General features: G+C 41.0%; 1 protein-coding gene across 1 annotated transcript in view; it reads right to left on the reverse strand.

The window, feature by feature from the left end:
* Positions 1–7,087: 7,087 nt before the first annotated feature.
* CALY (calcyon neuron specific vesicular protein) overlaps positions 7,088–16,806 on the reverse strand; it is a 98,665-nt gene continuing 88,946 nt past the window's right edge. Inside the window, exon 5 of the mRNA XM_056531218.1 lies at positions 7,088–7,703. Coding sequence (XP_056387193.1) covers positions 7,509–7,703 — 195 coding nt within the window. The 3' untranslated portion in view covers positions 7,088–7,508. The remainder of the gene's footprint in view (positions 7,704–16,806) is intronic.

The raw sequence follows: 16,806 nt of genomic DNA on the forward strand, positions 1-16,806 counted from the left end.
TTGGTTGCTATGGGCAACTGCACCACTCTTCCTCTGCACAGGTTTTGATAAATCTCCCCCATTGTGTTTATTCTGGTTTTGTGACTCTTGGCTCGGCTTTTGACTTCCCTTTGTTACTCTGTTACTGTACTTCATGATCTTCAGGTTTTGACTCTTGCCTTCTGTCTACGTGTATTTGTGTGTGCGTGTTTAGGTTTATTTTCTGTTAGTGGTGTGCCTCCAGCCTTTCCCAACCTCTTGTCAGTTTTGTAGTTTGTTGTTTTGACTTTTTGACTGTCCCTCACTTATTTAGGAAGGGACTGTCACCGTGGTTACAGACCTGTCGATTAGGGCAGGTATGTAAGTATGCAGGGATAGGGGAGCAAGTGAGATTAGTGTGCACTCCTTCCCTGCCCATACACAGGTAATATACATCCTGGCTACAGTCCTAACTAGCTATTATACTGAGCTAGTTTATACACAATACACTTATTTATATGACATTTACACAGGCCAATATACCTGCAATTGCTCTGTTCCAGCATTATGGAAGCAATGTCTGCTTTGCAGGGCTTGACTCAGTTGGTCCAGGATTTAGCTGAGAAGGTACAGCAGCAAGAGTCATCCCAGTCAGTAATAGTTCAGACCTTGACTCGGAGACTGCAAGATCAGGAGCACTTAGTTAAGAGCTTGCTAGCCAGAATTCAGGAGCTGGAGTCTGCCCGTACCCAGGTATATTATGTTCCTGCTTCCGCTCCTGTGAGCCACAAGTTAGTCTCCCTGACCGATTTTGAGATCTGCAAATTGTACTTTTGGTTAAGACCCCATTCGTCTGGTACTGAGGCCCAAAAAGTTGTTATTATTATGTCTCTTTTGCAAGGAGGTCCCTAAGAGTGGGTATTTTCTCTTGATCCTGATGCCCCTGAGTTGTCCTCTGTGGACTCTCTGTTTGCTGGTTTGGGCCTTTTGTATGCAGAACCTGACTGAGCTGCATATGCTGAGTCTCAGCTGCATATATTAACCCCTTAAGGACTCAGCCCATTTTGGCCTTAAGGACTCAGACAATTTAATTTTTATGTTTTCATTTTTTCCTCCTCGCCTTCTAAAAATCATAACTCTTTTATATTTTCATCCACAGACTAGTATGAGGGCTTGTTTTTTGCGCGACCAGTTGTCCTTTGTAATGACATAACTCATTATATCATAAAATGTATGGCGCAACCAAAAAACACTATTTTTGTGGGGAAATTAAAAAGAAAAACGCAATTTTGCTAATTTTGGAAGGTTTCGTTTTCACGCCGTACAATTTACGGTAAAAATGACATGTGTTCTTTATTCTGAGGGTCAATGCGATTAAAATGATACCCATGATAACATACTTTTCTATTATTGTTGTGCTTAAAAAAAATCACAAACTTTTTAACCAAATTAGTACGTTTATAATCCCTTTATTTTGATGACCTCTAACTTTTTTATTTTTCCGTATAAGCGGCGGTATGAGGGCTCATTTTTTGCGCCATGATCTGTACTTTTTTTTGATACCACATTTGCATATAAAAAACTTTTAATACATTTTTTATATATTTTTTTTTATAAAATGCATTAAAAAAGTAGCAATTGTGCTTGCTTCGGCAGCACATATACTAAAAAAAATTAATAAATAAATAAAATAAAAAAGGAGCAATTTTGGACTTTTTTTTTTTACGTTCACGCCGTTCACCGTATGGGATCATTAACATTTTATTTTAATAGTTCGGACATTTACGCACGTGGCGATACCAAATATGTCTTTAAAAAAAAAATTTACGCTTTTTGGGGGCAAAATAGGAAAAAACGGACGTTTTACTTTTTTATTGGGGGAGGAGATTTTTCACTTTAACTTTTACATTTTTTTACATTTTTTTTTACACTTGAATAGTCCCCATAGGGAACTATTCATAGCAATACCATGATTGCTAATACTGATCTGTTCTATGTATAGGACATAGAACAGATCAGTGTTATCGGCTATCTTTTGTTCTGGTCTGCTCGATCTCAGACCAGAGCAGAAGACGCCAGGAGCCGGAAGGAGGAAGGTGAGGGGACCTCTGTGCGACGTTCTGAATGATCGGATACCCGCAGCAGCGCTGCGGGCGATCCGATCGTTCATTTAAATCGCGCACTGCCGCAGATGCCGGGATCTGTATTGATCCCGGCACCTGAGGGGTTAATGGTGGATGCCCGCGAGATCACGAGCGTCGGCCATTGCTGGCGGGTCCCTGGCTGCGATCAGCAGCCGGGATCAGCCGCGCATGACACGGGCATCGCTCCGATGCCCGCGGTTATGCACAGGACGTAAATGTACATCCTGGTGCGTTAAGTACCACCGCACCAGGACGTACATTTACGTCCTGCGTCCTTAAGGTGTTAAAACAGGGACGTAGACCTGTTGAGCAATATTGCGCAGATTTCAGGAAGTGGTGTGTCGCTTCCAAATGGAACACCCCAGCTTTGAGTTGCCAGTTCAGACTGGGGTTATCTGATATCCTAAAGGACATGCTGGTGACCTACCCCTCTCCTGACACCTTAGACCAAGCTATGACTGTAGCGGTACATTTGGATAGACGTTTGCGTGAACACCGACGAGAATGTTGTTCCTCCTCTGTCTCTCCATTTTTGCCTGTCTCCTCTTCTGTTTCCGGTGTCTGAGGAGGAACACATGCAGCTTGGCTCCATTTCTACTCCTGAAAAGCGTAGAAGGTTCCGGTATCTCAACGGCCTGTGTTTCTATTGTGGTGAGGATGGTCATTTCATCGGTACCTGTGCCAAGCGTCCGCGTCCAAGTGGTCATCGTGGCGGCCACTTGGGCGCAAAGGTATTTTCCGATTCCCAAGAATGTGAACCTGCCAATTTGTCTATGGGGGGGAATTGATATGCCTGTTGTATCAACTAATGTTTTTTCTGGGAGTTTTAAGAAGCCATCAAAGATTGTTCATGCTGAGCCTATGTCGGAGGATTGTGGTGAGCATAATATTGAGCTACATGACACCAATGAATGTTGTGATATTGAGGATGAGGACACGATAGAGGAGATCGAGGGTCTGTCTGTTTCTCGACCCTCTAAGATTTGTAAGGGTCTGGTGGCCCCTCATAAAAGGGGGGGTACTGTAAGGACTGGGTCTGCCAGAACCCATAGGTTTAATGATTTTGACTTGGCGACCTTTCCCGACCTCTTGTTAGTTTTGCAGTTTGTTTTTTTGACTGTCCCTCACTTATTTAGGAAGGGGCTGTCACCGTGGTTACGGACCTGTTGATTAGGGCAGGTACGTAAGAAGGCAGGGATAGGAGAGCACGTGAGATTATTGTGCACTCCTTCCCTGCCCATATGTGACACACCCATTATGTCCTACCTTAGAGCCCTCAACCTGAAGGACAAGCTGGTAAAAAAACAGATGTGGTGACTAGAAGTGAGAGTAAACAAATATATCTTACAGATAAGGGTAAGGGTTGTTTTCCTTGCCTCTCATGTGTCAATTGTAGATACATTAGAAAGGGTGATGTGTTTACACATCCAGTGACTAGCAAGGAATATAATATCAAATTTTACCTTACTTGTAATTGGGAGTATATTATTTATGTCCTATGGTGCCCCTGCAAGTTGCTTTACATAGGGGAAACAACCTGTGATTTTAAAACGAGACTCAATCAGTATAGGTATAGCATAAGAAAACAAAGAACTGACCTACCTGTGTCTAAGCATTTCTTGGACTGTCAACATTCTGAAAAGGATTTACAAGCCATGATTCTGGACCATGTCTCTTTATCTAAAACGGGCGGGGACAAAATCATGACACTAAAAGAATTAGAACTGAGATGTATATATAATTTGAATACACTGAAACCGAATTGTTTAAATATTGAGTTTAAAACCTAGAATAAAATGTCTACTTGATGAAGTATTAACTTCCATTATGTATTGCTGCTATATTTCAGTTTTTTTTTTTGGATTGCCTTGATTTAGGGATAGGAATGGTTTTTAGTGAATTTGTTTGAATATACTCTTGAATATATTTTTTTTTTACAGATGGAAACCATGAACATGGGAAGTACACCACCTCTGAATGACAAGCGGAATTATTTAATAATTTTGTGTATTGGATCTGGACGGAGTCATGAACATGTATATATGGAGATTAGTGTTTTGATGCCTATGAGTGAAATTTCTACTTCCTAACTGGTGATGAATGAATGACTGAGAAGATGTGGTTATACGTGCAAAATTCCTCTCCCGCACTGGGATCCTAGTGTCAGCATACTGGATCGGTGTGAAAATATGCGCCTTCCCGCCCTGCTGAGTTTGGCGGAGTGAGTCCCCAATGGGGGAATTCCCAATACCTGTGTATGTTGCCTGAATATGGACTTATGAAGGAGCCCTGATGCGTTTGTGTGACTTTATGAAAGAATGAAGTAACACCAGTCTGTCCTATGCCTGATGATCTAAGTGATGGGCAGGATATTACTATACCTTATGAAGTATTACCGATTCAAAGATGGCGCTCCGACTATAGAAATGCATCTATGAGTCTGCGTAAGATCATGTGACTCGAATCTCCATGGCATCCACAATGCTGCTTTACTATTGGATTGGCTATGATCTAGCCTCGTTCTGGCTTCCTCCTGACGCAATCCCGGGCATTATGCTTGTTCACTCATTTCTTTACCCACGCCGAACACTGCTTAATTACCCGCTATCGTCAGGGTGAGTGTATAAACTGTACATGATTGTTAATTATATCTCATGCTGAATATTATGCACTTTATGAAGAATGTCTATGCGGTAATTTGCACATTCACATTGCATTTGCACATATATGTCCTCAGCTTTTGCCGATTGTATTGTTCACAATTATGATCATGCACTTTTTATTGTAATTGGATGTTACTGGATGTAATTGATTGTACATTGTCTTTGGCTATTTTAAGAGCCCCTGAAGTTCACTTGAACATGCTTGAGAAAGACGATGTGAGATAATTGAAACATTGCATTGTTTTATACTGTGCTGAGGATGGAATACATTTTCACCTGGATTTGTCACAATCAGTGTACTGCGGTCTTTTTCCTTGGATATATATTATGCCACTATGGAATATACATGCAGTTTGCAATTGCTAAATTGTCGATCGCTTACTAAAGTAACTAAATACACTGCAATTACCTTGTTAGCATAACTCTATTATCCATTAATGGAAAGCCTGCATCGATGTAGACTATATGGCAATATTTTCCCTGTAGTCCCCGCGATGCCCGATAGGACACCTTCTGGTGCAGATGCCAGAATGCATCATGGCTCTGCCGGCACTGACAGAGTAACCATTTACTAGAATGTTCCTGAGTCACCATTTACGCTGTTCCTGAGTGCTGAGTGTAGTGGTATACCGAATTGCTTGTCACATCGCTTAACTTGGAATATGGAATCGCTGTCCCAGCACTCTATTCTGCTGCATGGACCGACACGGAGGACACACTGGACTGAGATGAACTGAATGATGTTAAACAAACAGGATAGCAGTAGATAAAAATGTGAAGTGATATTCTTGCAAGCATTATGCATTCTACTGAGAAAATTATAAATTACCCTTCTAAACAATATTTCTGTTAGAATAAAATATGGTAGTCACAATTTTTTAGGTACTACCCAAGAAAATGGATTTGTATAAAAAAAAACTGTAAAAACAAATATACTATATAAGTGTGTGGATCACAAACAGAATAGGAGAGAGTGATGAGTGGGGGGGCAAGGCGACTGTTGATTCATGCCAGTAAGAAGCTTCCTCTGGCCACCGCACAAGACTTAAAGCTACATATTGGTGAGCAGTTTTTAGCACGAATATTCGAAATGCTAATTTTTACTGCAAATATCGGCACTTCGTGATTTCGCGAATATTTAGAATATAGTGATATATTCGTAATGACGAATTGGTTTTTTTTTCACAATACTCATCATAATGATGTGTACTGTGTAAAAAAAAAAAAAAAAAAAAAAAAAAAAAAGGCATCATCCCTCCCTGCTTTCAGCTTGTGGTCCAATGAAGGCTACAATAATGATTTACTGTGTGAGTCGGTGTGGAGCACAAATATTTCATATGTGCAAATATTCGTGAATATCGGCAGTTCCAGAGGACTTTGATCCTTCCCTTCTTTTAGCTTGTGGGCCAATGAGAAGAATACAAATACAGTTGTCAGAGGTTAACAACATCCCTAGCAACCAATAGGAAAGTTGCCCACAGAGAGTTAGTTGAAAAATATACTGCAAACAATACGAATTTCATTACGAATTTTGCATGGAAAAAAAGTGAACGAATATGCGAAATTCGCCAACATAGGACGAATATTCGTCCATATATTTGCAAAATATGGTGAATTTGATTATATATGGCCCCTGCCGCTCATCACTATTGGTGAGTGCTACAATTTATTTCATACAACTGTGTATTATCATAAGGGTTTGTAAATCATTCATTGTCAATTCTGACAGGTTAGTATTGCGTCATAGTTCTCTACATGCTTGGCCTTAAAGGGGTATTCCGCCCCTAGACATCTTATCCCCTATCCAAAGGATAGGGGATAAGATGTCAGATCACCAGGGTCCCGCTGCTGGGGACCCCCGGGATCTTCGCTGCGGCACCCCGCCATCATTACTCGCTCTGCACGTAATGATGGGCAGTTCGCTCTGCACGTAATGATGGGCAGTACAGGGGCCGGAGCATCATTACGTCACAGCTCCGCCCCTCGTGACGCCACGGCCCGCCCCTTTTAATACAAGTCTATGGGAGGGGGCGTGGCGGTCGTTAGTCTCCTCCCATAGACTTGCATTAAGGGGACGGGGCGTGATGTCATGAGGGGCAGAGCCATGACGTCACGCTGCTCCGTCCCCCGTATCGCCCGTCATTACGCACAGAGCAAACTCGCTCTGTGCTGTAATGATAGCGTGGTGCCGCAGCGGGGATCCCAGGGGTCCCCAGCAGCGGAACCGCGGTGATCTGACATCTTATCCCCTATCCTTTGGATAGGGGATAAGATGTCTAGGGGCGGTGTACCCCTTTAAGGTCTGAAAAAAGAGCTACAGTATTTTCAGTTGAAAATTTTAATGAAATATTACAATCTGAGGCATAAAGCATGAATATAATAGAATCGGAGGCATGAAAAATAGGTCTGTTGCATAAACGATAGACTTTTTCATTTTGATAGACTTGTTCATTTATTTGTCCATAATGTGTTAAAATACCAGCTGTTAAATCAAATTGTCTCTAAAACAAAGTCAAAGGCAAAATAAAAACCCAACATGGAGAAATGTTAATTGGGAAAGTTTTTTCTTTATTGCAACTTCAATATTTACTATGATAAACTGATCGTTATCAATTTTTTTCATAAGATGTTAGAGATGATTAGTGCATTAGTAATGAAGTCCCCTCTCATCAATCCCAAAAGTCCCTACTCAAAGAACGTCCTACGATCACTGACCTTCCTTCTATCCTTTCACTTAATAACTTCATTGCTGAGCTGTGCCTAGCACTCTTTTGCCCTTTTCTGCCTCTTTTAGTGCATTGATGACTGGTAGCCAGGGAGATGGCAGATCCGGGAGGGTCTTCTTTGCCTGTGTTATGGCTGTGTAGAAAGCACCCCGTGGTGCTGTTTCTTGTTGTGAGTAATACATTTCCAAATCTGTTGGAGAGCAGTGCTTGTGCTGCAAGAACAAATGCTCAGTTAAATAAGGCACAATTTTTTCCTAGCATACACAACAAAAATCATAAACCCATTTACATGATCTAATGCCATTATACATAAAATAGAACAACAAATGTCTAAATTCAATATAAGTCATTACAATAATGCCATAAGCCCATTCTATGCATCCTAGTCAACAGAAAATAATCATCATTGGGGAGATATATATCAAAACATTGGCAAATGAAAAGTTGACAAGTTGCCTAAAAGAAGCCAGTTAGCTTCTTTTAATTTTTAAAAATATCTCTGAAAAATAAAAGAGGTAATCAGATTGGTTACTATAGGCAACTGCTCCACTTTCCCTCAGTACAGGTTTTGATAAATCTCCCTCCCATATGTTTAGAAGTGCAGAAATAATTACAGTATATCAAACATTTTTATAATTAGGCAAAGAGAAGATGTGATATTCGGCACTGCTCCTGTTGGCTAGGCTGGACTGTACGGCGGGCGTGTGACTAGGACAAAACGGTAGAGATGTGGTGGTGCTCTGACGTAGTAGCAAAGTTCAAATCTTCAATACAGTAGAGAATAGAATAACATCGGCACTCACCGGTCTTCTCTTTAAAAAGGCTTCTTTATTGATACATACTCACAACATGAAATGCAGTAAGGGAGAGGGACCCGTGCAGGGGGGGTACATAGTAGGCAACAGACTCTGTTTCACTCGTTATACGAGCTTCATCCGGCCATATCTACCTGGATTTCTGTGCTGCTTCTTATACAGGTGGGCGGCCAATCGCGAACGCTCTGGACCCCCCTCCTCTCCTGATACACCTGGCGAGTTCTCGTTAGAGTCTCACCATTGGCTAACCATCGCCATTTTTGTAAGTGCATCAGCATAAGAAAGCATATACTAAGACATGTGCATGTTAAAAACTGAAAATTTAAAAACATGTTGCATAATCAATTTTATCATTCAATCCGAGAGGACCAGCTGCTGCTGTTTGCATGATCCAATATGTTTCTCTTTGCAATAGGTATTGATCCAGACTTATCCCCGGTTTGGGTTTAACCTTTTCTATCCCGGAGAATTTAAGATGATCCAATTGTCCCTTGTGGGCTTCCATCATATGGGCAATAAGACGCGGTGCTCCTTTCAAGGTACGGAACGAATATAGATGTTCCCTAATACGAGCACATAATTGTCTTATAGTTTTGCCGATATAATAGAACCCACAGGGGCAGTAGATGACATATACCACAAATTTAGTTCTACAAGTAATAAGATCAGTTACTGTGTGCGTAATTGCACCTAATCTCATAGTTTTTAATTCAGCGTTATACTTGCAGAAACTACATGACTTACATGCAAAATTCCCTTTCGGGGTACATTTCTCCAGCCATGTATTCTCTGTATTCTTCTTAGTTTTTACTTGTTTTTTCAAAATGTCACCTATAGTTTTGTTCTTTCTGTATGAAATCAATGGGTTTTTTTACTAGCTACTTCTTTCAATTCTGCATCCCTCTCTATTATATGCCAATTGCGTCTAACTGCCTGTTCTATAGTTCTATTCAAAGATGTATTCTGGAAGGTGAAAGTGAAACATTTCTGTTCCAATGTGTGTGTCTCATTCTTGTTTTTATTTTTTAATAGGTTAACTCGTTGCATTTTTGTTGTTCTTTCTCTACCTTCTTTTATTAACTGTATTGGATACTGTCTTTCTATGAGTCTCTTTTGTAAATCATCGGCTTGCATGTTAAATGTTTCATCTTGTGCATTATTCCGCCTTAGACGAATAAATTGTCCGTAGGGAATACCCTTCTTCACTGATGCTGGGTGAGAGCTGTGATAGTGAAGAAGGGTGTTCCTGGACATATCCTTTCTATGTCCTTCGCTCACAATCTTATTTCCATTAATAATCAATTTAACATCTAAAAATTCGATGGATGATCCTCCAAATTGAAACGTAAAGGCAAGGTTCATTGTATTCACTTCATTTAGGTGTCTAACGAAACTGTCAAATTGTGACTCGGTCCCTGCCCAAGCTATTAATATGTCATCCACATAGGGATCTGTCCTTTATGAACTTTAGGTAAATGATACCAGGTAGCTGGCTTAGGTGTATCTGGAATCAGACGTTCTGCATTCTTTTTAGATAAAGTACCTTTCGCAACTGCTGAATGGAGAAAAGACGTTAATTTAGAGAGGATTTTGCTTGTGGGGTCGGATTTTAACATGGTGTAGGTGGCGGTGTCCTGGAGCTGCTGGTCCTCTCGGATTGAATGATAAAATTGATTATGCACCATGTTTTTAAATTTTCAGTTTTTAACATGCACGTCTTAGTATATGCTTTCTTATGCTAATGCACTTACAAAAATGGCGATGGTTAGCCAATGGTGAGACTCTAACGAGAACTCGCCAGGTGTATCAGGAGAGGAGGGCGGTCCAGAGCGTTCACGATTGGCCGCCCACCTGTATAAGAAGCAGCACAGAAATCCAGGTAGATATGGCCGGATGAAGCTCGTATAACGAGTGAAACAGAGTCTGTTGCCTACTACGTACCCCCCCTGCACGGGTCCCTCTCCCTTACTGCATTTCATGTTGTGAGTATGTATCAATAAAGAAGCCTTTTTAAAGAGAAGACCGGTGAGTGCCGATGTTATTCTATTCTCTACTGTATTGAAAATTTTTATAATTAGTCAATGGATGTTTATATCAGGACTAATGCCAAAGCACCATTTACACAGGAACTTTGCAGTTGAGGCTTCTTTTCTGGAGGGGAAAACAGAAAAGGGTTTGCATGCAGAAAATCTGCAGCATATAACAGCACCAGCAAAGTGTACTGTATACCTCTATATAATAGTCAAGCAGTTATCAAATAATACGTGCATTCTCAGTCCTGACTAGCTTGCATTCTACATCAGCTGTCATTTGGAGGTCATGGGGTTTATGGAGCAGAAGTACAGAATTAGAGAAATGGTGTTTAGCATAAGATGCTAGATAGCATAATTTAATCCATAAAACATAAGGCCTTGATCTTGTTGGTGCCTTAGCAACTGGCCTTTCCATGCAGCATATCTGAACTTTTGTTCTTAACTTTACAAAAAAAAAAAAAAACTGACTGGATATAGACTATAATTCTTGTCTTCTGGACTCCAATGCTAGTTTTTTAGATGCTGTGTAAACTATGTCCTTAAAAGTGTTATCCTGTTTTTTTTTTTTTTTACTTTTTACTATCATGCCTCTGATGCCAAGTTATGTCTTAAAGGGGTACTCTGGTGGAAAACTTTTTTTATTTTATTTTTTTAAATCAACTGGTGCCAGAAAGTTAAACATATTTGTAAATTACTTCTATTAAAAAATCTTAATCCTTCCAGTACTTATTAGCTGTTGAATACTTCAGAGGAAATTTCTTTTCTTTTTGGAACACAGAGCTCTCTACTGACATCATGAGCACAGTGCTCTCTGCTGACATCTCTGTCCATTTTTAAGAACTGTCCAGAGTAGGAGAAAATCCCCATAGCAAACATATGATGCTCTGGACAGTTCCTAAAATGGACAGCTATGTCAGCAGAGAGCACTGTGCTTGTGATGTCAGCAGAGAGCACTGTGTTCCAAAAATAAAATAATTTCCTCTGTAGTATTCAGCAGCTAATAAGTACTGGAAGGATTAAGATTTTTAATAGAAGTAATTTACAAATCTGTTCTGGCACTAGTTGATAAAAAAAAAAGAAAGTTTTCCGCCGGAGTACCCCTTTAAGTGCTTACTTGCCGTACATGTGTGGGGTGAATTGACTGTTTGTGATTTCATGGTCCCCCCAGGTTCAGCATTCCTCCAGTCTGTTGATGACTGTTGTCTTGGGCCTTTCTCAGGTTCCTGTTCGGTTTAAGACAACAGCTGATCACAGGGGGCTGATGATGAGTACAGTCCAGCTGTATGTGCAGCCATACCAACATTCAATGCGTTCCTCGCTTTCTGCAGACTGCTGAGATCACATGAAAGCATTGAATGTCGGCGAGGCTTAACATACAGCTGAACTGCACATGTCATCAGGGGGCTGATTTGTCAGGGACAACAAGAACAATTCAAGCCCCGTGTGATCAACTGTTGTCTCGAGCCAAACAGGATCCTGGCAAAGGCCTGAGACTACAGTCATCAACAGACCAGAGGAATGCTGACCTGGGGGGAACATGAAATCACAAAAAGTCGATCCACACCACACATGTAAGGCAAGTAAAGCACTTAAGACATAACTTGCCATCACAGGCACGATAGTGAAAAGTTAATAAAACCCGAAGAACCTGTTTATCTCCACAGATCATATCTTAAAGTTAAAGGGTTACATATATATATATCTACAGGGCCAGACTGATACCAAAATAGATGGATGACAACAAACGGGAGGGGACAAATGTAAATCATAGTTGGGTATAATAGGGTACATAACATTATTGAGTTTTATATATACCCATTTAGGTAATAGTAGCCTCCCTTTTATTTAGTAGCAGCCCCCCTTCAGGTAGTAGCAGAACACCAAAGTTAGTAATAGCCCCACCCTGTATGTAGTAGAAGCCCCCTTTCAGGTAGTTGCAGAACCTTTGGAATTAGTCACAGTCCCCAGTAGGTAATACTAGTCCCTCTCCCTTTAGGTAGTAGTAGCCCCCTGTAGGCAGCACTAGCCTCCACCCTTTAGGTAGCAGCAGCCCCCCTTCAGGTAGTTGCAGCCCCTTTAGGCAGTAGAACCCCCCTTGCTAAGATAAAAAAAAAAAAACAACAACAACATATTAATCTGGCTTCTGTGCAGTCTATAATAAAGCCTCTGCTCTTTTTTTGGGGCTCCGCGCTCTGGCGTATAATGACATCACTCATCTGTGTACGGCAACAAGAGCTAATGGCTCTCCGCTCTGTGAAACTTGTCCACCAAGTGGCAAAATAAACTATAAGGGCATCATTAAGACGTGCTTAAAGTTAATGGCATCATAGACTGGCCAGTTGTGTGCTGTTAGCCCGGTGTGCCTAAAGGCCAGTCTTGGCCTGTACGTATATGTATGTAATCTAATTATAGTCCACCCCTGACATTTTTGTAAATATTTTCTTATATCATTTCATGTGACAACACTGAACAAATGACACTCTGCTACAATGTAAAGTAGTGAGTTCACAGCCTGTATAATAGTTTAATTTTGTTGTAAAAATAACTCAACCCACAGCCATTAATGTCTAAACCGTGGTGTTACGCCCCAATAGGTGTGGACCAGCTGTGTCTCTTACAGGTTTGGCTTTAGACAAAACTTCGGTGGAGTCTAAGTGTTCCCCTGGTTTTCACCCTTTATTCCACTTCAGGATACGTGTGGTTCTGGTTAAGGGGCAGCTTGTGAAGCAGACCAGAAATCCCTGGTGCCAAGTGCCAGGGATACAGGTAGGTGGGGCAGGTTGACAGTTCGATGAAATAAGCACAGCAGGAGAGTCAGATGAAGCAGCGCTGAATAGGTGTATAGCAGAGCTGGTGATGTAAGAACAACAGGGCTTAGGAGCTCAGGTGCAGCCGGATGGAAAAGGCTTGGTCAGTAGACAGAGGCATGGTGGATAATCTGGGTCATGCACAGAAGAATTAGGCAGGAACAAAGGGATGAGGTTGAGGCAAAGTCAGGGATCAGGCTATGGTCAAATACAGGAACACTGGTCAGGAACCGGACAGACACCTTTGCAGTGGCAAAGACCATACAATGGTTTCACAAGACAGGTTCCACTCAGAACAGGCACTTGAGCTCCTAAGCCATGTTTGATTAAACAAAGAATTCGAGTGCACGTGCTCAGCGTTATATTTAGAGGTTGTATTTGAGAAATAGAAATATGAGTGCTGCCAGCATTTCTGTAGAGATTGAAGGGGTGGTAAGTCAGCCTGTCCATGCTCAGATCATACCCTGCACATTGTATCAAATTAGTCTGCAAAGCTGTCATCCCAGAAGGAAGCTTCTTCTAAAGATGATGCACAAGAAAGCCTGCAAATAGTTTGCTGAAGACGAGCAGACTAAGGACATGGATTACTGAAATCATTTCCTGAGGTCCAATGAGATAAAAATAAACTTATTTGGATCAGATGGTGTCAAGCGTGTGTGGAGGCAACCAGGTTAGGAGTAAAAAGACACGTGTGTCATGTTCTGGAAAGTGAAGCATAAATGCCAACATGAAGTGTGAAATAATGAAGCAGGACATGACCCCTCTCCCTTCATAGACTGAGCCACAGGGCAGAATTCCAATATGAAAACGACCCAAACTCTCCTCCAAGTTCACTACTGTCTTGCTGAAGAAGCTGAGGGTAAATGTGATGGAACGGTCAAGCATTTTTTCAGGCCTTAACCCTATTGAGTATTTGTGGGCAATTCTCAAACAAAAGGTGGGGAAGCGCAACATATCTAACATCCACCAGCTCATTGATGTTGTTATGGAGGAGTAGTTGAAATTTCAATAGCAACCTGTGAAGCTCTGGTGAACTCGATACCTAATAGGCTCAAGGCAGTGCTGGGAAATAATGATGGCCACTCAAAATGTTGACACTGTGGGCCCAATTTGGACATTTCCACTTAGAGGTGTACTCCCTTTTGTTGCAAAGGTTTAGACATTAATGGCTGTCTGTTGAGTTATTTTCAGGGAACAGCAGAGTTGAACACAGTGATACCGGATGGGCACTAACTGCTTTACATTGTAGCAATGTCCTATTTCTTAAGTGTTGTCACATGAAAAAGATAATAAAATATTCACAAAGATGTAAGAGGTGTACTCACTTATGTGAGTGAAGTGGTGGTCTCTAATCTAGGTAGCGTGATGTCAACAAAGGATGGATAGGAGCAGGAATATTAAAGGGGTATTCCAGGATTTTTTTTTTATTTGACTATGCTACAGGGGCTGTAAAGTTAGTGTAATTCATGATATAGTGTCTGTACCTGTGTGTGATGGTTTTCTCACAATTCTTATGTGATTTTCACGCCAATATTAATTTTTTCCAGCATACAAAATCACTGTTGTCTCAGATTTTTCCCAGCTTGCAATGCGGCCGAGACCTGACTCACTAGTCAGCTGATGACAGGGAGCCTGTCTGCTTCAATGGGTGGAGCGATCAATCAAGTGGGAGAGAGATCAATCTGCAACAGCTGTAGGCATTCTGATTGGAAATCACACTGATTTGAATGGATGCAGCTCATTTATGTTTTAATGGGTGGGATGGCTGATGTGTGGGAGGGAGGAAGATGGAATTGTGGGATTTGTAGTCAAAAAAAGAAAAGTCATACAGCAAATACAAGTTCACAAAAAGCTAGCCACAGTGTTATGGTAATCTCATGACATAGCCATTTATCCCCGAGACAAGCGCAGATCCTTCCTAAGCATGTCCATTACTGTGTGGCAGGTATATACCAAATTCACCTTATGGTGGATAACCCCTTTAAGAAACAAATTTGCTAAATAAATGTGGTTGCAACAATATTTAACAAGTCCTACATGTCATGTCCTACAAATGTAACTGCATTAGTTGAGATGGAAATATACCTTTAAAAACAAGAGCTGTCAGACACCTTTTAGCTGATTTGTCTTCCACTTAGACCAAAAAACTGAGGAAATTAGAGGCTTTTCCAAGTGAGATATGACCTTTAACATTGAATGTATCAGAAAAAAATCTGACAATTGTACTTTTTTCACATTTTATGTTGCAGCCTTGCAGTGGTAAAAAAATATATATGTTCCCCATCATTCTGCAATCAATACCCCATAAACACATAATTTTAGAAATCTTTGCTAATTTAAAAAAAAAATAAATAAATAAATAAACAAAACGATAATATTGCAAGTATTCAGACCTTTTACGCAGTACTTAGTTGAAGAACCTTTGTCTGCGATTTCAGCCCCCATTCTTCTTGAGGGTGATGCCACAAAGTTTGCACACCTGGATCTAGGAGTTTTCCTGCCATTCTTCTCTGCAGATCCTCTCAAGCTCTGTCAGGTTGGAGGAAGACCGCCAGTGGACAGCCATTTTCAGGTCTCTCCAGAGATGTTCAATTAATATAAGGGCTCTGGCTGGGCCACTCAAGGACATTTACAAAGTTGTTCCCTGCGTACTTAGGGTCATCGTATAGGTGAAGCTTTGGCCCAGTCTGAGTTCCAGAACTCTGGGTCAAGTTTTCATTAAACTCTCTCTCTACCTTTCTCTATTAAGCTTTTCCTCAAGCCTCACCAGTCGCTCTGTCCCAGACATTAAAAAATACCCCACAGTATTACACTGCCACCACCCTGCTTCATGGTATTGGGATTTCATTGGGCAGGTCTGCAGAGTCTGGTTTCTCACAGTCTGAGAGCTAGGTGCTTTTTTACATTCCCACCCCAGAACGTATGCATACGTCCCAGTTGTCTATATGTTAACGCAACTGGACGTTTGCATATGTCCTAGCGATCTCCTCCACCACGCTATGTGCTGCAGGAGATTGGAGGCGCCACAATTTTTCACAATATTTTGGAGTGTTTCACAAAAAATGCTGCATGAATCAACAAGGATATACCACTAATCTAAAGTACAATATGCCATAAAAAAAACAATCTAAGAATCGCGTCACTAAGTAAAAGCATGTCAAAGGTATTAGACACAGGCCAGATTAGAAAAATTGGGCTTGGTCATGAAGGTAAAAACAGGTGGCCTCCTTAAGGGGTTAAACAAACTTCAGACAGGCTTTTATGTGTCTTTTATCTTAAATTTTCTCTTATCAATGTTCCTTTCCCCCTTCTTTTTTGATGGGATGGCCAGCTCCAGAAAAAGTCCAAGTTGTTCCAAACTTCTTTTATTTATATGGGCACTATCATCTGCAAAAACTTTTTGTATAATGCATATAACATTATATGTATATTTCTCATATACATTGGTTAAAAATGTGTATATTTCTAAGTGCAAAATGTTGCCATTTTCCAACAGCTATTGCCTGTATGTCTTGGCAGGGACAAAATGCAGGAAGTGTGGGTGTGACAAAGCAGGGCTCTGTGCAGGCTCCTGGCTTGTCAATCAGCCTGCAATGTGAGCTGGGAGTGTGTCACAGAGCCTCAGTGCACAGCACCAAGCCCTGCTTGTCCTGCCAGAAT

Source organism: Hyla sarda, chromosome 7, assembly GCF_029499605.1.
Source record: "Hyla sarda isolate aHylSar1 chromosome 7, aHylSar1.hap1, whole genome shotgun sequence".
Classification (NCBI taxonomy): domain Eukaryota; kingdom Metazoa; phylum Chordata; class Amphibia; order Anura; family Hylidae; genus Hyla; species Hyla sarda.